At 40.1% G+C, this 24,185-nt stretch overlaps 1 protein-coding gene across 1 annotated transcript; it reads left to right on the forward strand.

The window, feature by feature from the left end:
• Window positions 1-464: 464 nt before the first annotated feature.
• Window positions 465-21,802, forward strand: pinx1 (PIN2 (TERF1) interacting telomerase inhibitor 1). Its single transcript, XM_080883536.1, has 7 exons — window positions 465-624; window positions 1,209-1,318; window positions 1,475-1,567; window positions 1,780-1,861; window positions 4,258-4,347; window positions 9,420-9,502; window positions 20,195-21,802. The coding sequence occupies exons 1-7, from the start codon at window positions 606-608 to the stop codon at window positions 20,849-20,851; spliced, it is 1,134 nt and encodes a 377-aa protein (XP_080739662.1). The 5' UTR covers window positions 465-605; the 3' UTR covers window positions 20,852-21,802.
• The last annotated feature ends 2,383 nt before the right edge of the window (window positions 21,803-24,185 follow it).

The following is a 24,185-nucleotide window of genomic DNA, read 5'->3' on the forward strand; positions in this document are numbered from 1 at the left end:
GCTTTGTTTGACCTGGGCACAGGTCCCAATAGTTTGGGTGGAACTTGACTGAAAGATCTGGGAGCTGATATCAGCTGAATTGGATCACTGCACATACATTGGCCAAGTGGTCTTGTGATGTGTGCTGGAATATAAACTGTTTGTATTAATTAATTTCTGCTATGATGTCACTTACACCACCAACCCATTTTAGTTTTGTGTCTAACAATTATTGTCTATAGGTGGGCTCTACATGTATTTGTATATTTAGCATTATAGCAGTGTTAAATTCAGAAACCCAGAATAACTCTGATTGGCTGTTTAAACACGCGTGAGCTGCCACGTGCAGCAAACTGTCCTGACCAATGACTGACTGTTTGGCTGTAGCGCCCTCTGTCTGCGAAAAATATTCACCTGTAACGTTAACAAATAAAGTAAAGATAATATGACACGATAAAATAATATAAAAATTCATATAGTATAGTGTCATTCATAATGAATGAGGCACACAACATTTGCTTCCGTGAGGCGATATTCACCTCCGATACCGCCGTAGTCGTGTATTTTGCGCAGGCATATTTTGAGAACCCTATTGGACCTTCGTCAAGCTGTTAAAGGACCTCAGGATGTCCATGCTCGCTGAGCGTATGTATACTTGTTTCACTTTTTTAAAATATATATTTATTTTTTCTGACGTCGCATGACGCTACGTTTAGGTGGTTATTTTCGCACCCCCGGTCTACAAAATATGTCACATAGTTTCCTCCTGAAAACGCTCATTAGTTTGTAGAATTGTGTATTAAAGTATTCCGGTAGTTAGCATTAGCATTTTTAACAGCTGTCTGTGGACACGTGTTTTTTCTTTTGACTGCTTCCTAACGACAGTAACTCACTCATTTGTAGTTAGGTTTTGCTCTGGGGATGCAGAAGTTTATTAAAACATGCACTCTGTTAACTCTTTAATCGTAAGTTGTGGCAGAAAGCTCGCTGGAAGCATGGTTGGAGTGTAAAACTTCAATTGTGATCTCTCATAACTGTCAGGTTAGCTCCTGTCATGAACACACGCATAATGCATCCCGTCTTTGTTTTTATCGGTGTTAATCATATGTGCGTTGGCTCCATAAACCCAGTGTCAGTCAGGCGTATAGACCATTTAAAGTAGGAGACGATGTGACTGACTTGTTCTGGTTTCCTGTTATGTAACACTGTTGCTGCTGTTGTATGTTCAGCTCGTAGGAAGCTTAAGTGGTCTGTCGACCCCAGGAACAGCGCCTGGAGTAATGATGACTCCAAATTTGGCCAGAAGATGCTTGAGCGAATGGGGTGGTCCAAGGGAAAGGTAAGTAATGAAAGCGGTTAATATTGGTTTTTTTGGGGGTTTTTTCCCTCAGAGACTGTACATTGGAAGAACTGGTGAGCATGTCTCATGTCTCTCTCTCCCCCCCCCCCTTTTTTTTTCCCTTTCTTTCCCTTTCTTTTTCAAATCTGAATTAAGGGTCTGGGGAGGAGTGAGCAAGGCTCAACTGACCATATCAAAGTGAAAGTTAAAAATGACAGCTATGGGCTTGGAGCAAATGCCAGCTGTGAGGTAAGCAAACGTTTAAAGCCCAGTTTCACGTTTGAATCAAATGAAGGCTTTTAAAAAGTCACATCTGTGTTGACCCTAACTACGTCATTTTGTTTTGCATGGTGTAATTTGAGATTTTTCGACTTTTACAAATCCTCATTAATTATTTAAGTTGTCATTTTAACCTGTCGTTTTTTAGTCACATTGTGTTGCCGTGTATGATTTTTCCACAGGATAAGTGGATTGCTCACCAAGATGATTTTAATGAGCTGCTTGCTCAACTGAACAGCTGCCATGGTCAAAACAGCAGCAGTGGTATGTACACGAAGCCCGATAAACCTTTATCAACTTTATACAACTAAATTTCTGAGCTGTGGGACTAATAAAGGCGATCATATCTTAATAAGACAAACTAATGAAAACTAATGAAGGCTGCTTGTCTTGTGTCATAGCAGCATGTCAAGTATACGATGATATCCTGGATGGCCAGGATATAGTGACTTCCTACATGTTCATAATTATATTTGGTTAGTTTTATAGTTCATTCTGCCATTGATCAACTATGTAGAGTACTATGCAAAAGTCTTGAGTAGAGCAGGGCGATATGGCCAAAAATATTTATCACGATATATATTTGAAAATTTGCAATAACGATATAACTGACGATATAATTGATGTGAGACAAAATACAACTCCACAACATTACTAGCGCAAAAAGACAACCTTCCATTTATTTTCACTTAAACAAGAAGCTGGTTTTTATGTACATTAAAGCTTTATAAAAATGTAACAGTGCAAATGCAAATTCCTTGCTGAAAGTTTAACCAAAAGGCATTTCCAGTAGAAATGGGCTGACATGTCCTGAGCATAACCATGTATAATATCCACTGAAGTTAAAAAGAGGTGCTTTGCAACATTAAACTGCAGTGTGCAGTACGTATTTTTCGGACCATAAGGTGCACGGGATTATAAGGCACATTAAGCGAAACAAAGCAGTCAGATAAATCAAACTTTATTAAACTCATTCTTCTCGCTTCCTCCACTTCTGTACCATTGATTCATTAATGTTGAATTCTCTGGCAGCTGCTCTATTCCCATGTTGTTGCAGTATATTAATGACTAACCTCGTATTGTGGATGGATTATCTCAGTTGTTCTCCTGACTGAAGTTTGGTCCGTTTACAGCATCCTGCCATGCGATTGCATTTGTTTCTAACCATGAAGAACCTTCACGTTAACTTTTATAAGTGGAAAAGTGTTAGTGTTCGTCCTCCAGCTTCACTGTTTATGTTATGCTAACATAGCTGTGTCGCTAGCGATCACGTATCACATCATTATATACCAGCTAGCCCAACTTCAGTAACCCTACAAACGTCACTGCTGTTTAGTTTCCTGTCTTCATTTATGTTGGAAGTGATAGCAGAGCTGTACGTTTGAATTTTTTCAGAAATCTCTCAGTCAGAACATGCTATATCATGCTTAGGTAACTAGCGAAACTAGCGAGCTAACTTCCGCTAGCTTCCTGCTAACTTCTAACTCCATTAAATGTAATAACTTTTGTTTTCATGGATGCCTGGAAGTTAAACTTTATAGTTACACCTGGTAAAGCAGCAATGCTGATCGTTTTATTAAAGATGAAAGAATTTAGACAGTTTTTAACTCTAAGTGATGCTGCAGTGTTGTTTGACCTGAAGCATACGGAGTTTAGGACCCAGATTACTCCCAGATTTAAGAGCATCTTAGTCCGACAAATACGACAATAACAACGGCCGCTTGCATGTTCTGCAAAAAAATGTGCTTTGTTGTGTATCTGACGGACAAACACCAAACCAGTTCCACATCACGGAAGTTGCACCATTTTTACAAACCAATTCTGGTTCATCTGTTTCACTCAACAATCGGCCATGTGCGTATGAAAACAAAGGCACTGCGCATGCGCGTTTTACTCCCATTCTATCGCGATATTTCATTTTCCTATCGTTGCCTAACATTATACCGGTATTACCGTGAACGGTATAATATGGCCCAGCCCTAGTCTTGAGTCATATATTTTACTAGGAAAATGGGAAATAGATGCATTCATTTATTGAAATGTTCAAACATGCATGGAAATACAGTATAAAATTCAACAACAGAGTTTATAGAATTCTGACTTTTAAAGTCAATATTTAGTATGACCACCTTTATTGTTCAACTCGCTTGAGCCGTTTTCTTGTCATTTCTTTAAAATTCTCCAGAAATCCTTTAGAACTATTGGTCAAGAGCACTTGATTATAAGACGGTGTGGCTCCTTGGAAGCAAAATGTAAAGAAATTAGGAATGGTTCAAGAGTTCTGCACAGTACTGAATGTTATATTGTAAAGCATGTAGTGTTGGTGCATGCTGGTGTTAAAAGAAATGCAAAACAAACTCATATTCAATAGTAACATTTCCAAAACAAGTGAAAACTTTTATCTGTTATCAAGCAACACAAAACTGCAAAAAAACAAAAAAAGTCTGTTTTGATCAATCAGCCCGTTGGACAGTAGAGGGTGCTACAGTGCAACATTTAGTTACTTAAAGGCAAGGCTATATTCACAGTAACCATTATCCTCAGTGCTGACAAAAACATGTTTACACTACCGGATGATGATACTAAATAACATTCTTCTAATTTTCTAACTCAATCTGGGTCATATTTCAACTTTTATCTTCAATTTTCTTCTTCTGTAGAAACTCCACCAAATGAGCAGAAAGGCTTCAGTTTGGAAGAAAAATCCAAGACATCCAAAAAGAGGGTCCACTACATGAAATTCACTAAAGGTGGGTTTATCATGAGGTGGCAATGGAGCGAGATGAACAGGAATAAATGTGCTAAGATATACGATGCTAAACACAGTTTTCTTGCTCTCTGCAGCAATTACCTGTCAAAAACAATTAAAATGTCAGCCAGGAGGTCTGATTATATTCTTAACACAGCAGAAAGTTAGAAACGCATTGAGGATAATTAGTTCATTCTAACTGCAAGCAAAAATAATCCCCCCTGCTTTCTTATTTTGATGCCAATATACACCTGCATACCATCTACTCAGGGAGACGGACAGACAACCTCTTTGACCCTCGTTAAGCTTTGTGCTCGTCTCAGACCACAGGCTCTGATCAGAGCTCCGTCAGCCTGTCCTGGGTCAGCTGGCCTGGTGTGAGCACTAGGGGAGGTTATTTATAACTCTCCCCTCTCCTTTCATTGCTCTTTTACACGTCAGGAAGTTAAGATTTGCTGGTCAAGGCCAGAACACTGATAGGCGTAAGGAGGACTTTTGTGTTCTGGACCAAAATGGGTAACTGCTAGCCCATATTTTACTGCTGAGTCGCTGCATTTGGGCTTGCAGCATAGTTTCACGATCACACACCTACCTTCTTTGGTGAAATGATGAAACTGTGTGTTATTTTGTACTTGGATTATGTAGCTGATACAGATACTATTTTTGTTTTGTATGTTAGTGCACTCATTGATTGTAAACATGTCTAAATAATAATACAATAACAATAATTATTTGTCACTAGCTTAAAATCTACCTCATCAAGTCAGCATGCTCTGCAAAAACAAAATACCTCAACTTTTGCCTCACCTGGAAGAGCCTTCTACACTTTACGTCATTCAATAGCAGCTTCCTGCTTCCTGTTTGGGGCATCTGGCATCTCCATTTACTGGCCCCCCAAAAACAACAACCTCCCGTGACCTATTAGATGACCCATCCTGATAAAACACTGCCTCGGTCTCTCCCCCAGACCCTCTTGCCCTGTTTTTGTAGTCTTAATTTAGCAGGAGCCAAAAACGGACCCCTTTTTTTTTTTTTTTTTTTTTTGCGTGAGTGTTTCCTGACAGATGAGATTCACCTATACAAGAGACACGCAAAGCATAAAGTGTGGACTTGGCGGGATGATGATGATGATGCTGATGCTCAGTTTTTCTTGGTTCACTACAGATCAGAGTTAGATGCTGAGTGCTCGTACAGCCTTGTGTGAAGTTTAGTTTAGATTGAAACCTTTGTGACTCACCCATAAGCACCTTTGGCTCATTCTGTTTCCGCCTGCTTCCTGATCGCTTTACATTGTTATATACAGCGCACTGCCTTTTTAACCACATCTGCTTTTGAAATGTGAAATATGGCCAACTAAGTTTCTTATATGTTATTAGGCCTCATGAGTGTACAAGATAAAATTTAGTCCAATCTGGTTCTGGACAGTTATTTTATAAAATACTGTGCTGAAGCTTAGATTTAATTTGAGTAGGTTTACATCAACATCTGTATGGGAGAGGATGACTGTTAACACATAATTGGAATCGCACTGAGATGTCAAACTCATTTTACATCATGGGCCACATACAGTGAAGGTCCCCTCTCTGTAAGTGTAGAGAAATTTAACTACATGTGTAATAAAGGAGAAACCATCATTGAAGGAAAAAGACGAAAAATGCTGTCAGCACGAGTCTTTGTGCTTAAATTGTAAGAATTAAATGTGTAAAATACAGAAATCCACAACTCGGTTAGTTTGGTGTAGTTTGAATAGCCATGGGTGAGGTCCTCCACATTTTTTATTTTTTATTTTTTTTAAACTGTCCAGTGGACCGGAGCCTTTGTTGAACCCTGGGCTTGTTTGACTGCTCTGGACATTTTTTTAAATCTCTGATTTATCGTAGTGTGTCTTGTGTGCAAGTTCCATTGGCATAAATGCATGCCCCGGCCGTCTCTATAGTGGTCTCTGTTGTTGAAAATTTAAGTTTAATTTTGTCTCATTAGTCTGAACTGTTTCACACCAGTTTCTTGTTAAATGTGTCTTCTACATGTTTCTAGTGAACCTGCTGAAATGCTACTCTTATTCCCACCAGATGTTTATAAAATTTCAGAGGAAACTAAAGAGAAAATTTGCAGTTCATTGCATTTGGCATGTTGAGAAGGAAACCGTTTAGGGGGATTGCAGGTGCAATTATTGTAGCTGGACTCTTGAAGGAGAGTGCAGCTCTGTTGACCGTAGACCTTCAACTGTCTTTGGGAATATAACACCGTTTTAACATGTTGCTATACAAAGAGGTGGCAACCGTTGTCACGCAACAATAAAGGAGGCTGGTATTTCATGTTTGACTGTACGCAACTTATAATTTAATTGGAAACTTGAGACTCCCAGTTCTCAGTGGTCTGATAGGCGTTTATGGTCAGTGCACTTTGAACTAGAGAACTGTCATTTTTGACCTTTTTAAATTGAGAACATATTTATTGTTCTCTCTAAGTGGCAGGTGACAGTATTTTATGTATTGGGCACTTCCTCTTGACAGATCATCATTTTGTTTTCAGTTTATGGCGCAGATTAAAACCAAAGAGTTACCTGGCAACATATAACCTGTCACGGCTGTTTGCAAGTTTCCACCGACCGCTCTCCTCTCTGTGAAGCTGTTGCCAAGTTGAGGCTTGGATTTAGAGTTGTTAAGCTTGTTACATGAGAGGTTGAAAAGATCAGGTAATAGCTCTGTCATTGACTGTCAGCCTTTTCGTGATAGTTTCTCTGGTTGAATATTCCAACCTCATTTGAGCCATTTTAAAGTACATTGTTTATTTAGTCCAGTAGTTTTTTGCATCTAAAACACTTCACCACCGCGCAGCTTCAGTTGAATTAATTTTATTCTAAGATTGGACTACTTTTAGCTCTGTTTAGAGCAGTTATGCTTGTGAATTGTTTAAGTCAGGGGTGTCAAACATAAAGCCCAGGAGCCAGAATTGGCCTGGCAAAGCCTAGATTCCAGACCATTGGACAGCTTTGGAAAATATGAAAGAGGGCATAAATTTTGGACTTTTATCTGTATTTTCATAAGTTTGTCTTACCTACAAAGACCTCCCTCATGGGCATTCAAACGACACCAAAGTAATTAAGTAACAGATAAACAATTAAATAGCCAAAAAAAATGGATCTTTTCTGTTATTTTCTGGCCCTCAGTGTAAAATAAGTTTGACATCATTGGTTTAAACCATTTATCTGCAACTTTTGGCCCACCATTTCAAAACACTGGTGCACTCCATTTAACAGCTATTGATTCCATTTAGTCACTAATTGATTATGCCTTTGAAAAAACTCCTAGATAAAGATTCAGTTACTTATAACTATTATAACAGCTTATCTCCTCTTTCCAACAAACGGATCTAATAGTTTATCCGTACTCTTATCTAATGCTTGTTAGCCATAATTAAACATTTTTCCATTATGATCATTATTTCAATCATCTATGTTTTCTTTTTGGCTCTCAGTTTGTACTGCTTAACTTTTTTTGTACTCACATTTTGATTCAAAAGCAAGTTTAAGTTAAAATTCTTCCCGGGTCTTCCCCTCTCACTTCTGCCGAATTGCCCCATTCTTGAGAATTGGCTTGGCTTGGTCTATAACCAGACACTGAGCTCAGTGCATTCCTGCAGTACTGCTGTAAAAACATTGTGGCCACAGCATCATCAGTACCTCTCCCTTTTAGTGCAGGTCTCCTCCCGACTCTCCCTTTCTTTTTTTCCTTTTTTTTTTTTTTTAATATTGATATCCTGTTCATGCTGGCTCTCTCTCTGCCAGCGCTGAGGATTGATGGCCTTTGTTTGTGGGGAAAGGCACCAAAATCTCCACTGCTTAGGTCCAGGGCCCACAGCATAAACCAGTAACCCAGTTTTAATTGCTACCTCCATCTATCACCTGTCAGGGCAGCAAGGGTGGTTGATGCGGAATTTAACTACAGCTCTCCATCGGCTACTCTGTGTTGGCTTCGTTCCAGCTTTTGGGCTTTTAATTAAACATGTTTTTGCATCACGGCCAAAGTGAATTGATGGAGCCTAACAGACCGTGTGAATTACATGTATATATGCTGAGGACCTCCCGTTCTAATTTCACTGACAGTGTTTTCTGTTCACTGGAGCTTCTGTAAGTCTCTACTGATAATTGTCGTTTCATCTGTGACCTTGGAAACCGCAAACCTTTTCCACTGCATGTGGGCAGTACCCACGCTTCATCCCATTTAAGTGTATTCATCCAACTTTAAACGCATAGTGGGAAAAACTAGGATTTTTCTTTTTTTAATCAGAACGTTGTTATTTGCACTTTCACCTGAAAGCCTGACAATTTTGACAGGCACTTCCTCATCCAAACAGTAGAAAGGTCAAATTGGATATAATTTTTGTCTGACCGGAGTTCACTAGATGACAACCACCACAGCAAACACCCCCCCACCCCACCCACCCCCACCGTCCTTTCCATTTATTTTACTTTTCATCGGACTTTCTTGGTTTTGCTGCTTAGACCTTGTATGTGCAGGGACTTTCAAAGCCAAGGGCAGGGGAGATAGAGGTTTAAAAGCAATAAATAACCAAATGTTATCAGAGCCCCGCTGAAGGAAGAGGATGCAGCTGCATGAACAGGACCCAGGCTTGAGACAAGCCACTGTGTGCTTCAGGAGTCTTTGAGGACCCGCTTGAAAAGGGGAATCCGGAGGCGTGGCGTAGCAGACCTTTTCGTCCAGTTTATTTTTCTTTACCGTTTTATCCCTGCAAAAAGAATACAGCCCCCCACCACCCCTACCCTGTTTCTTTTATTTACTCAGTGACCACCTTCTGCTCACCCCCAACACACAAACACACATAAGGTACTCAGCTGCAATATTTAAAGGTTTGCCTGGAAAAAAGAGAAACAATAAACAATGTTCTTTAAGAAAAAAAAAGCGTGCATGTTGTTGAAAATGGGACTGTGAATCAATTTTTATCACCTTTTAATTCATAAGGTGGTCTTTTTATTCCGAGTCGCAGCACAAAAGTTTTCCAGCCTGGTGTTAATGATTTGTACATATTCTTTTCTGCTTATTACTCTTTCAGGAAAGGATCTATCCAGTCGTAGTGAAACAGATCTTAACTGTATCTTTGGGAAGAGGGCTAAATCAGCAAAAGTCCAAGATCAGGTAAGAGATTACACCTATTTACATCATTCAGAATTAGAAAAAAAGTTGTTTTGAGACTTCAATATTATAATTTATAAAAACATTAGTTTTTATTTTTATTAATCAAATCCACTTAGTTTAACAAGTTAAAAACAAACTGTCCTGTGGCTTCGCACAAAAGCTTTGTAGATAGTAATTCTAATCCAGTGGGTGCGTTCCTAAAATATTAGTGCAAGGGCACAGGACTCTGATCTTCCTTAACCCCGTCAAAGTCAAGCGTGCAGTCCAGCAGGAGATGCCGCACCACTGGCCCAGCTGGCTTGCACTTATCTGTGTCTCCTTGGTAATTCCAAATGATTATTGGTTGCTGATGCTTCCTTCCATCGGTAACTCTGGTATCATCTGGTCCTTCTGCTTCTGCGGGGTACGGCTCCTTGAGCAGCCCGTGGCCCTAGATTAGCCGTGTCACAGCATGCAGCTTTAACACCTCTAACAGGCCACCGATGGCAGCAAGAGCGCCTAAATCCAGTTAAGGGATTTGCACTCTTACCCCCTACTCCTCTCCCTCGCACTCCTGCTTTGCTGTACTTCTGTCTCGAAGCGTCACATCAGCTAGTTAAGAGTGCCAGCGGGCATTATTAAAGGAACATCAAAATTGCAGTGAGGTGTGCAGAAATCTGAAATGATGACGCTTGCAAAAAAAAGTTTCTTTTTTGCTCTTGGCATTGGTGGGCCCATCACTTCAAACGTCACTTTGCCATTTGGCGTTATGGTAGGTCTCATGCTTTTGGAACATGGCTTACAGGCTCCTGCGGGTCAGAGTTGTATTTCGAATCCAGTAAGAACCTTTAGCTTACATATCAAAAGCAAAATGTTATTTATGAAATTTGCCTGCATCATCTTTCTATTGATTTTTAAATAAGTTGCCAAGCTGTTTTAATCAGAAAATCAGCTCAAGTGTTTATCTGTGGAGTTATATGAAGCCGTACTTATTCAAACTCACATCAAAGATGTCATTTATTGAAATGAAAGACAGATGAGTGAATTATATAGTTAAAAATACATGTACATAAAAGATGCTATTAAAAATGATCTAAGCTGATTAATAGAACAGATTTACATGCACAGAAGAACTGGAAATTATTAAGCACCCACATAACTTGTACTTTTTATTATTTTATTATGAAAAAAATAACACATTTAAAAATGTGCAATAAAAACTTTTTTTTGTTGTTCTTAGAACTTTTACTGGCCCAGTAGAGGGCCAGAAGAACAATAACATATCTAGCTTTTGGACTCCAAGGCCCAGAAAAAGCCTCTTGCTGGCTTCTTGTGTTTATCTCGAGCATTTGGCTTGAAGAAATTGGCATCTTAAATATCCATAAATTGTACAAAATCCACCCTGCCCTATTCCCCCAGCAGGTGCTGAGCCATAGCATCACAATGGCAGCTGCTCCCCAGCTGATTAACACTGGAAATGCAAGCAATACACACCATATTTTTTCCCTCTCTAAACATTTGGTTATGGGTTGTTATTTTACAGCCAGGAGGGACACCATTGACCATATCGAAAACACTCAACACAATTACAATGCTTTCCCATGAGGCCTTGTGTTGAAACCCAGCAACATCTGAGGTTGCTGGAAAAGAGGCAAAGAGGGTGATGGACCAATTGAGCTCTAGGCATTTTGCCGAATCTCCTGCGAGAGTGAAGGCGACGCTGCCAGTGACCCTCAGCTCACACTGATCTGTGCTTACATTTAACTGCTGTTGCTGCAAAAGTATAATATATGCTTGCAGTAATCTCAATGCCCCATGGAGTTGTAACCCTTAGTAGCGACGAGCTTTGGCTTGATGGTGTAGTTGATTTGTAGTGGCTTGCAGAAGCCACTGCCACCGGTCGCATTATATCACATATCTGCATCGTGACAAGGTGAGGCCAAGAGACTTTGACCAAATCTGGATCGGCTTCTCCAGACCTGCCCTCCTTCCCCCTCATGAATCTTCCAGCACAATCACACCCACTGCTGTCTCTCCGGCCTCCTTTCCACCAGTTCCTCACTGCTGGTGTTTTCCTTCCTTTGCAGTGATGTGCTTCCTGCTCACCTCTTATCGCGGCTCACAACCCTCCCTGAAGTGCAGACAAGCGCATGCGCACACGCACAAACACGCAGACACACACACACAGTGTGTACACATTCAGCTGTCCCAGATGCCTCTATTCATCAAAGATGAGAATGTATTGGAAACGGTATATGAGAATATTTTAATTGGTTATTTACAGGGAGCAGTAGCTCTATTCCTTTAGTGTTAATATTAAATGTAAATATCTTGTTCAGAGGGTAGAGCTCTGTTTAAGGTAAAAATTTATCTTCCAGGTTAAGAATGTATTTATTTTAAAGCTGTACATAATGAAAAATCTGCATCATTTTTTTTTTTCTTTTGCAATTTTTTTACTGTTATTTTTGATATTTAAAAAAAAAAAGAGAAATGCACATGAAAGCTTAAAGGAAACTCATACTGACCCTGTTTCCTGGCATAGTTCAGCAGATATTTGATCAGACCATGATTAAACAAGCATTTTTGTGTCAACTTTAATTAACTGACAAGTGATTATCTGTGATTAAGTATGCTGACATATGGGATATCATAGTGAAATGCACATTCCTCCCTCCTTTCTTACAGTGTATGATAGAGCAGGGATTAGAAGCACTGTTTGATTTTTTTTTTTCTTTTAATTGCATGTACAAACATGTAGTTGAGCATGATTGTAACCTAATTTTACTCGTGCAAGAGTATTTCCTAAGATCGTGTTCTTAGAGAATCTCCCATGTCATCCATAACCAGTTTTTATGTAGCCACATGAAAATATGTGCTTAAAAAAAACAAAACAACCTTATTTACTCTGCCTTACTGTGAGGGTTGCGGCGTAGCACCTGTCTATCTACTTACCTCTCGGTTATCCATCACCCATCCCACGCTAGCAACCCGCCTCCATCTCCTGCCTCCTCCTTGTGCCCCTCGGTACAATTACTCACCGCATGACAAATGACAGGCGCTCTCTGCCGAGATATCAAAAAAGCCCCGGCCACTTTTAAATGAAGGCACTTTGGCAGCGCCCTGCTCCCCGTTCTTATCGGCAGGCAAGCAGTGCCCCTGGCCGTCTTGCGTCCCGCTCTCCTTCCTCCCCCCTCCTTCTCCACCACCCCTGCTCTCTGTGCCCTCCTCTGGGGGTTTAGTTAGGGGAGCCACATGGAGGGCCAGCCCAGCTTGATTTATCTCCCTTGCCCCTCTGCCCAGCCACTCAGGCAGGCCGAAAGAGCCAACGAGGCTCCAACGGGCCTCAACTCGAAACCCCGGCATTAGCTGAAATAAACCATTCTGCCGCCCAGTGAAAAATGTCCTCTGATTGGCTAATTAATCAGTCAAAGGGGAGCGACGCGGCTTGTGACTTGAGGGACCCAAGCGGGCGACCGCAGAGGGCCTGCTGATAAATAGACTCCCCGCCGATTCATACATCAACAAAAGTTAGTCATTTTTTAAAGCCGCCAGCTCAGTTGAAAGGTGGAAACAAGCCATAGTTTTATTTTTCCACCTACATTTCCTTCTTCCTTTCTCTTTTTAAGGGAGTGGGTGGTGGCGGTAGTAGTAGTAGTAGTAGTAGTAATAACAATAATAATAATAGTTATGATTTGATGCATTTTTAAAACCACTACTAGTTTAAAATTAAAGGGAATGAGATTTATTATCATTATTATTTTTTTAGTATTTTAATCTTTCATATACTAAAGTTAAGACGCGCAGCATGATGGAAAAGTTTGGTGCTTGAGTTTTCAATTTACCAGTTTTGAAAACTAAAAGCTTGGCTGGTAGTCATAAGAAAAAAGAAACATCTAAAGATTACGGTTTTATATTAACCGTTATGACCACTACAGACATGACAGTTGTTCCAACATCAATCCATTCATTAGTTCTGTACTCCCTAAAAGTGTCAGGGAAGAAAAATGGTGGCGAATAATTTAGTGCGATCCTTGTTTTGACGTCTGACTCTCCAGTCAGACAGTAGGCATGGTGCGCCCTGTTCTTGGGTCAGCGCGACCCCTGCGGCCTCTCCCACTCCCACTCGTGCTCCGGCACAAAGGGCCGAGGATCGAGCGTCATCGGGCGGCACCTGTTGCAAGTGTTTCCTGCCCACGCGTTGTCCACATGAAGGATCGCGCTTCAGCAGGGGCTCCCCCGATACTGCCGTGTTAAGGAATATGGGGCAGGGGTGACACGGGTGGCTCTTGAGCATTTGGAAGATGCGATGCCGAAGTGCCAGGGGGGTCAGACGAAACTTTGCTGATGGCGCAGAAGCAGGATTTCTTTTCAGGACCTTTTTTTATTTTATTTTAAAATATAAATCTATTATGCTTTACAGCTTGGTACTGAGGCCAGTGGAGAGTAAAGTGAGTTAAAAATGACCAGGAAATGTGGATGCTTGGTCATAGAAAAAGCCAGAGTACCAGCTGTACTTACGGCATGTAAGCAAACTGAGAAGTTATCTTTCATATCATGTAATTTAAAGAGACTATGTATAGGCCATTGTATTGTAAAAATGACATTGTAAATAGAAATACAACCCCAAAAGTCAAGTTTTTTTTTTTTTGTTTTTTTTTTTGGCTCACTTTTCCATTAATATGCAGAACTCAAATGTTGAAAGGGGATGCCGGTGTAAACGTGCATTGTCGCAGTGTGTTTGCCGCAGTTTTAAACAGGGCGGTGCATTCGCGCAGGCTGCAGGGCTCATTGTGAAGCTGGAGAGCTCTAATACATTCTCAGATAACATCTAATTGCTTCGAGCAAAGCATTGCCTTTCTTGAGCATTTTTGTTGACAGGCCCTTTTACACGACCGCCGAAAATATCAAGGCCCGCCAAATTCCCCCCCCCCAACTCCCTAAAAGACACACACACATCGCATTTGCCACTTTACCTCCCTGGCAGTTGTGTGGATTGCTCTCATGCCAGCTCGCTGACACTTGCAGATTAGCGTGGGACACAAAAAAAAAAGGAAAAGAAAAGAGGGTGTCTGTCTCTTAGTTACAGCCCAAGCTAGAATACATGAGAGCAGGGTAATTACCGCCTGGTAAAGCTAACCGCCCAAAGATTTCCAGCTCTCTCGGCTGTTTACAGCCGCAGACTACCGTTTAATCACTGACTCTTTAATCTAATAAATCACAGCTGGGAAAAATAATCACGGTCTGTTCTCTCCCCCGGCTTGGGATTGGGATGGGGGGGGGGAGTACCCCAATGTTCGTGATGGGGGCATTGTCAGCAAGCATTTGCAATGTTAAACAAGCACAGGGCAGTCATGCTGCATGCATAATGTTGTCTTCATTTGTTACTTATGATAAACGTTCTCGCACCAGGCACAAAGTGTAATTTTTCAAACCCATTTTAATGCGTTTTGCCTCAACTGCACACTGAGGCTATGCGTTAAGCAAAGTATTGCTTTGTGGAAGCTTCATACCGTGTGTGGCATTTGATGTGTGTACACTTCATCATTTTATTTACTTTCTTTTTTTGTTGTTTTAAAATTTACTTTGTGTAGGCCACATTTATACAGAACAAGGATTCATGAAAGAATGACACTGAAGGCAGCATCAGTACTTAAAGTGGCCAACTGAAACATTTACCTATTTCCCAGGAAATAAAGTATCAATCTATTTTTTTCCCCTTTTCCCGTGTCCGCCCACATCAGGCTCATGAAGGATGGGGCTGCTGGACTTGCGTGTTCATCAGGGAGAGACAGCTGGCTAATCAGGGCCTGATCCATAGACCTTGAGTATCACCAAATTTATTATTGTGGCAGAACAATGAGGGCACACTCGTGCAATTACAGACCCGACCAATATTGGCTAGAAATTTATTGAAGAAAAAAAAAAAAGCAAGTAATGCAAACAGGCAGTTTTTTTTTTTAATTATTATTTATTTATTTTTTAGGAAAATAAATGAGCAACTGGAGCATTGTCAAATCCTAATTAACATGAGTTGGAAGGCGTGTTGTGTCTGCAAAACTATTCACATTCACCCGGTTTTTAATGACTTTTAGAAATCAAATACAGGTAAACTTTGTAACTTCCCCCAGGTTTAACGTGCATGTTGGTATATGCATTTTCTAAACTTTTTTTTTATTTTTATTTTTTAAAGAGACTGTGGTTCTGTTATTACATATATTTACTAGACCTGTGTTTGAATTTGAGTAGATGGATTTGCAGTATTTCTCTTTTTTTCCACAAAAATGCACCGCGTTCGTGTGTACACATTACATGGCAAGTTTAGATCCAGAAAATTCTGAATTTCATGTTGATTTTTTTTGCAACACACTCTCTGTGTAATGACCTTTACTCTACTCCTGACTGCTAGCACCCTCAAGTCCTATAGTTACTGAGATCCTTTGATCTGGTTGACTGCCTGTAAAATCTGGCTCATTTTAAAGTTTGATCAGATTTTTACACCTGAACATTTTCCCTACATTCAACAAGGTGACTATTACAACCAATCGATCACTTACTACCTAACATATCTTGCACTTGGCAAAAATCCTTAATTTAAGATGTTACTTGAGCTGTTGTCCTGGAACTTTTGGTTTCTCTTTAGAAGTAGGCAGACATAAAGTAACCCAGCTTGCTCTGCAAAGCCGTTAGAGCAAATTAGTAATAAATGAACTGAACATCGTTCTGTTTCTTTTTGCTACATTTTGCTGGGGAGAAAAGTTTTGCATGCACTCTGGTGAACCCTTTCCATCATCTCTCTGCTGGCTTGATTGACTCTCCCACTGAATGTGTTGGCCTCGGTATCCTGGCACCTCTGCCACATGTCTTACCATCGGCTTTCCAGTGACTACATTACCAAGAAGAGATAGAACTGGAGTGTCTTGAAGGAGACGGCCTGTTGAATGTCTTCCCACCCTCTCCTTTTCTCTGGGACCCTCTGTGGACCCTCCCTGTGTTCCCTGCCCAGCCCCCGCCAGAGGAGAGAGCGGAGCAGGAAGGGCCCGATAGCCAGCCAGGCCGCTCCTCTGCTGAAGGAGCCTTATCTCAGAACTGCACACAGTGCATTGAGTGCATCCTTTTCCTGGGGTTCTGCATCTGGGAGAAGAGGAGGAGAAGGAGTAGACATGGCTTGATATAGGTGTGTTCTACAGCACAGGCTTATTTATTTGTTTATTTATTTAAGTCATTCTTCTAGTCCCAGCAATTATAAATTTGTACATTTGGTACATCCTTATGCAAAGGATAGCTTAGTATGTATATGCTAAGTAAAAAACATTATTTCGTGTTTATTGGTGAATCTAAACTAACCACTGTCAAAAGGAAAAATATCAAAAAGAAATGACATTCTCTTTTGGATGATTTTAATCATTTTATGCATACACATTTATAACTTGTAGCCTTAGTGAAAAAGTTATATGCTCTCAATTTTCACTATTGCAGGTGTTGTGGCCAGTAAAATTAAATCAAATTGTTAAGTTACATGATGCGTCCTATTTTCCTCCCTTCTATACCAGTGGAATAATTGGCCGTAAGTATTCAGTGTATTCTCATTTAAAAATAAACATTTTAGGTTTTTTTTTTTTTTTTTTTTTAATGACAGTATTTTAAAATGTAGAGACAGATAAAATGATATAAAAGAGAATCATGGAGTAGCTCACAATGCTATGACAATACATTTCATGTGACAAAAACTCCCACAATACAGTGATTATGTGATACTTGGTACCTTATAATACAGCTTTTATATCTGTGTAAATGAAGGAAAAGATGCCTTTAAAAGATTAAGTTTTTGTTTTTTTAAAAATTGTCTATATTGTGCTTTTTTTATGTTCTTTTTCGCAAGGATTTCTTTTCAAGTTCCGTCATCGTCGCTGGAATTTTGTCAACTTCTGCCACTAAATATGGGAAGCTTTACCATAATAACTCACGAAGCAGCCACCATTCTTGCTGCTAGTATACCATTAATCTTATTGCAACAACAAGGTTTACAGTGTACTGTGAAATCCTAATTTTTTTTATTTTCATTTTTTAAAAAAAAGAAGAAGCAGCTTTTTTGTAGTTTTGGGTCTGTACCATATGCCGTAAAGCAGAAGAAATTACTAACGAATAGAAGACACACCTGGATATGGGGAAACAAGATCCCAAACATTACTGCAGAGTAGTTTCTTAGTAACATGTTGCCCTCAACACTCCACGCCAAGAAAAATCTCCAGGGCTGCTAGTAATGCTGACTGGAGCTGTAGGTTTATCCCCATACTGTATGTGTGTCCAGCCTGTGCTCAGCACAGCACTTCTGCTCCTGTCAGATGAGCGTCTAATGGAGATCCCCAGGCAGTGAGGATGAACCACATACCAAGCTCAAGCCACCTTTCCCTGATGATGAAGATGTTCTTCGCTCAGTCACTCTCCCCTCATTCTTCCCAGCTCTTTCACCCTCCCTCTCCCTCCTGAGAGTAATTTCACAGGCAGTTCTAAAGTGGCCCCCAGCCATCTTCCCAAATCCCAGTTACATGTTGTTTGGCGATGTCAGCTCAAAGCTCCATCTCCACTCTCCCAAGCAGAGAGGATGCCATTGTGCAGTAACGGGGAGTATAGATTTTCTCAGGGAAGTTGAAAAGTTTTGTATAATGGCACCTCACCTGAAGGGCCTCATTCCCCTTGTTAGAAGTTCTTTGTAGTCAGGGTGGAAAACTTTGTCCATTTGAACACCTGCGTTGTCATTTAGCCTCAGTCACGTTTTTTCATATCATCTGATTTTGTTGTTTTGTAGATGCGATTGTGTTATGTAACACTCTGATATCCTCACAGCAAAACATTCTCGTTCTGATAAAAATCTTGTTCATAAGTTGCAGCCTTTCTTGCTCTTCAGACATTTTTTACCACATGAATCGGTGTATCAGACCACAAAGACAATAGCGTTTCCCTTGATGAAACTATATTGACTATGAAAAGCCTTTTAGTTGGCTAAGACTAATTGCTTTTAGGGGCTCACTGAAGTCCTTGGTGACTGGTTTAAAGAAAGGGGGGAAAAAAAACACTTTTACATGCAGTAACATACAGCACATCATCCCTACACAAGACCAAAGCCACATCTAGTAACTTCACTCTACATTAAAGGCCTTTTTAAGTCCCAGAACATACATGCATTGTTTTACCCGAACATTAGTTAGCATATCTGCCTGAATCACTGCCGAGGGTCAGAGTAGTGTAATCATAATGTAAAAGCTTAAAGGCCAAAACCACGAGGTGACTCGACACAACAGTGTTTTCAATTTATCTCTAATCTGTAGGGTTTGAAAAATGCCATCTAATAATTCACCATCTCCGAGGTAATATGGAAAGGCTATATTGTTTGGTGTGATCCTCAAGAGGAGCTTCTGTATTCTTCTGAACAAATCATTATGCATTGAGTAGGCCATTAGGAAAATGAAGACAAATGGCTCACAGGGGTGAGGTGACAAATTGTTCATGCTGTGGAGTTAAAATCTGGAGTGTAGTTGTTCCTCACAGTTGTAAAGTTGTCCTCTTTTAATGTGGAGCCTAAAGGTCGGCAGAATGAGTCTTAACTGTCCTACTTTTTAACCTTTCCGATCAACGTGGGGACGATGACTGATGCGAGCACCTCTCACTTAATTTCAGAATTAAACTAATGATGCATCTTAGTGGCAGGCACATACAGGTGCACTACATCGCCAATGAGTCGGCTGAAGTTGTTTGAATCTTTTTGAAATACCACTGTGACATTTAGTAAACGCAAAAATCTACATTCACTTAGTCTTCTTATCGACAGTTTTTCCAACACCACAATACAGCGATTTAAAAAAATATTTATCATATGCTGGCATTGTTGGCTTAATTGGGTATAAGGTCTAGAATTTTTAAAGTCTTTACTTGTAAAACAAAGGTTAATAATAATAACGCAAAGCATGAGTTATTCTGTGCATTAATAAGTGTGCAACACGCATGATGCTGACAAAGAGCTTTGTACACACTTGTGCAACACACAAACATTTTGTTAGCGTGAAAGTGTTACATTGTGAGTGAAAAGACAAAGTTTGTCAAAGTAGACCACTGGAGACCACCAGGAAAACATTTGTAACAATAAACCTAAACAGACACTTAAATCACCCTCAGCCAGCCGATCAGTGACATTTTAAAGAAACGAACAAAGAGAAAGTGGCTAAAGCTACGCAGAGCCAGCCACGAGCTCGCAGCCTCAGTATGAGCAAAGGATCAATGTTAGGAGGGAAATTATGCAACAATTACAAAATAGAAGATGATTTTTGGACTGTTGAATTTAGAAACATACTAGAAAATAATGGAAGTACCTGAAATTCTTTATTGTGAGCCATCACTGATGGGTGACTGTTTAAGAAGCTAACTGTGACAAACACCCACAGCTGGATTGATGGATTTATGAAGATTATTAATGACTGGGTGATAAATGTGGTTCAGTGCTTATTTTAAGGCTTTAACAACTATTGTTAAATTAGCATCCTGTTGTGTGCTCTTTCTTTTCACTCACTGAAGTCTGCCGTGGTAATTTTTACATGTTGATTGACGACCACTTAAGCCCCCCCTCGCTCTACCATTGGTTGTTGTCTTTATCTGTGTAGATTCTCAAAGTGATGCATCAAAGCCTGACTCTGCCTTCTTACTCGTGTCTTTGTGGTTTAGGAGAGCAACAGCAGTGACTCGCAGGGTGAGGCGGAGGATGGCGTGAATCCTGATCCTTCTGACCAGGACCCAGAAGCCATCACTAAGACTGTCACGAGTACTCTCACTATGCAGGAGTACTTTGCACAGCGTATGGCTCAGCTGAAAAAGGCTCGTGGGGCCCAGAATGCAGATACTCCTGAGACATCAAATGCATCTGAGGAAGTCGGTCTCAACCACAACAGCAATGATGATACAGAAGAGCCCAAAAAGAAGAAAAAGAAGAAGAAGAAGAAAAAGGCTGCAGAAGAGCAGTGTAGCACACCCGCTGCAGTAGTGGACAAAGAGGATCAAGAGAAAGAACGTTCAAAGAAAAAGAGAAAAATGGCAGAAAGTGAAGAAGTAGTAAATGAAAACTGTAGCTCCACCTGTAGCACTGAGTGTGAAGAATTACAAACCAAGAAGAAAAAGCTTAAAAAACACAGTGAGCAAAGTGAGCTACTAAATGGACACGAGCCCGCAGAGGATGAAACGCTAGATTTAAATACAGTGCAGAAAAAGAAGAAGCGCAGAGATGAGGTGGACAGTGTAGCAACAGAAGACGGGAAGGAAGAGCTGGTGGAAAAGAAATCCAAAAAGAAAAAGAAAAGGAAGCATCAAGAGCAGGGTTTACATTAGGGCAGGGTGACTCAGTACTGCACTATTCTCCTGACTCCTAAGGGGGTACTTGTATTGTGAAATTAAATGCCTTGTATATACACACCATAATAATCTGTTAAAGCATCCATTGATGCTGGTTTTTTCTTATTATTATTCTTTAGATAGTGACTGTAGAAAAAACTGATAGGGAGTGTTTGTCACTGGAAAAAACCTTGAAGCAGCCTATAAAAAGCCTCAACCTTGCACTGGTGGCCTCTGGAACACACTGCTGTAGGAGGAGATAGTATGGACATCTTGCTGACAGTGAGATGAGAATAAAAACACCACTATCATGGCTCAACAGGAAATACAAACTAGGAAAAAGGTCTGGAGCTTCCCATAAAACCCCCAACATGTTTTACCACCAGTGTTCAAGTCAGAAGGGTACACCTGGACTAGCCATTTTCCTGTTTCCAATCTTTAGCAAAGTTAGCCTCATATTTACTGCTCAGATATTAAAGTGGGATAGACATACAGCTATGTTTAAAAATGTATTTAATATAGAGAGAAGTTGACATGACTGTCGTCTAATCCCTTTTTAAAATAAAAATAATATTTAGATGATACACGTGCTTCATTCTATGAATTCTCTTGCCCAATGAATTAAAATGAGTAGAATCGCCCACATTTCCTATGATAAAAATGCATTTTTTGGAAAATATAATTTTGTATATTACCATCTTATATGTAAATGCATTACTATTTGCCCATTTTCACAGTGGTTTATTTTTTTCCCACCACTTTTGATGCCCCTTTATTTTATTAAAGTGACTCAGACAGCTTCTGTCAGCTTTACAAAATGAAACGGAAACATGTTTTCTCTTTGATGTCACATGGCTGATGTACTTTGATAATGCTTTGGCAGATATATGAAAGAATTCTTGACTTGAGTTCTACAGAAGTTTTTTGTTTTTTTTTTTTTTTTAATAAATCCAAATGTCCATCACCCTTTGAATGTGTCCCTTTTTTTTTTTCTCCATAGGTCAAGAGAAATGTTGTGCAAAAGTATTGAGACACCTCTGATTTCTTTGTTTTGCTTCCAATGAGTTAAACTCTTTTCTTCTTACTTTTTTAAGTGCTCTTGAGCAATAGTCCTCCAGGCAAAGCTTTTCTTTGGCTGCTCTTCCACTTGGTTTCAGTCCAATACTTGTACCTGACCATTTTCAGAGGATTGTATTTATTAGTGTATGTATAATGTGTATGTAAATTCACCCCCTCCCCTGGCCATTTATTAACCACTTATTACTGACCTATGAATCACTCAGCCATAAAAAAAAAACTTGCATGGTGAACCAGAGCTTCTACACATAAGATATAACTTGATAAAGAACCAATTTTGAATTGGATGATTACCGGCAGCTTGTGGTAAGAACATACTTTGTTCCCATTTCTTTAGTGGAATCTAATGAAAAATGACACTGTTTGACAAGCATAAAGTAATAGTTTTGTACCAACAAGGTGATTCCCTGAAAACCTGACATATCTGAGCATGGTGTGCAGTCTGTCCTTCAACATGTGAGAAAACTGGACAAGAAGTCTTTAAAAAAGAAAAAGAAAAGAAGGAACAACAGATAAACAGTAAAGACCTGAAAGATGCATCTGGCCCTTCATTTGATCCACACTGAAGTTGAAATGGTTTTACTGGAAGCGGCTGAAGTAAACCCAAGAACTGGACTGAAGATCAACTGCAACTTAGGGAATGATGAATCCAAATTAGAAAATTTTGGTCATCAAAATCAACTAATCTATGGAGGAGGTCAGGAGAGAGTGAGTGTAAAACCTATTAGAGCAGGCTTGGCCGGCTCCAGGCTTCGAGGGCTGGTGTCCTGCAGGTTTTAGAGCTCACCCTAGTTCTGCACACCTGAATCAAATGATTAGTTAATTACCAGGCTTCTGGAGAACTTCAAGAAATGTTGAGGAGGTAATTTAGCCATTTAAATCAGCTGTAATGGATCAAGGACATGTCTCAAACCTGCAGGACACTGGCCCTTGAGGCCTGGTTTGGACACCACTGTATTAGAGGCAACAGCTTCATTTTTTCAGCACGACAATGATCGCAAACCCACTGCCAATGCAGTAAAAGCATAACTGGATAGAAAACACAGTGGAACTCTATCATTCATGGATTGGCCTCCCCAGGGCTCAACATCATTGAAGCAATGTGGGATTAAAACGCCAGATGGGTCAAGATTTTTGCACGGCACACTGTAAGAGCACTTAAAAAAAAACATTAAGAAAGAGATGAGGTAAAAAATCTGCTTGGTTGTAGAGATTTCAAAAAGTAAAAAGAAATTCACACACGTATATTCAAACACAGGTGGTTTCTGGAAGATTCACCTTTTCCACTTCAAATGTGACGCACAATGTTATGAAATCTTCCGAATATGACAGCTTAACAACTAGTCTGTCTTGTTCAGCAGTCGTCTGGTATGAGTCAAAGGAGGAAAAGGGAAACTAAGACGTCCAGTCTTGCACATGAAAACACTGTAGTATTCCTCGTCTCTATTTTAGGTTTTACGGAAACTTCTGAAAGTGAAGATGGTGATTGGTCATCCTGTGACGAAAAGACGTCCCGGGTATCTTTTCCTCTGCAATCAATAGCTGTGGATTATGCAATTCAGTTAGTTACCACACACAGAAACCACAATGAGTTTGTGGATAGATACAAAATAAAACTATCAAAGAGTAAATGGTTTTAGAAATGTAGATTTTTATTCCTCCTAAATTTCAGCAAGGGCACGGAGGTGTTCATTAAAAACAAACTATTTAACATTAACAGAATATGCCATGCAATTGTCCACTTACCTCCGTTTCCTCACTTATTTTGAAAGTAAAAGGATGATCTTGGGACGTGTAGCAGTAGGCCATGCATGACAGGTGACAAAGCTTTTACTTTTATAATAACACAATAGTCTATTAATAAATAGGTTTGGATATAGGCTCGATTTAAAAACATGCAGTCGTCTGGTATGGAGGCAGACCCCGCCAGGTATTCAGTAGCCACATGTCTTCTAGAGGGTGAACAGCAGGCTGATACAGCTCTCACCCACACAGCGGTTAATACCAGGAGCTATTAGTCATTTCAGTATCCCTCAACTTTGAGCGCTCATGTGTTTTAATTCCAAATTGCAAATGTGATGTTTAGCTCTTGATCTCGCACGTTCACTTTCCTTCCATGCTGACTTTCACTGGCACTTTGACTACACATCAATGTGTGACCCCTGTCAGACAGGCAAGAGGAAGTGTGGCGCTATATATCACCGATGTGCCTGCTCCACACACAATCTGTGGCTTCAGGTGCCGTATCCTGTTC

This window comes from Rhamphochromis sp. 'chilingali' (genome assembly GCF_963969265.1).
Source record: "Rhamphochromis sp. 'chilingali' genome assembly, chromosome: 5".
Classification (NCBI taxonomy): domain Eukaryota; kingdom Metazoa; phylum Chordata; class Actinopteri; order Cichliformes; family Cichlidae; genus Rhamphochromis; species Rhamphochromis sp. 'chilingali'.

Coding starts and splice junctions, on each gene's coding strand:
- pinx1 (XM_080883536.1), top strand. Junction 1,319..1,474: donor TGGGGTGGTCCAAGGGAAAG/GTAAGTAATGAA, acceptor ATCTGAATTAAG/GGTCTGGGGAGGAGTGAGCA. Junction 1,568..1,779: donor GAGCAAATGCCAGCTGTGAG/GTAAGCAAACGT, acceptor ATTTTTCCACAG/GATAAGTGGATTGCTCACCA.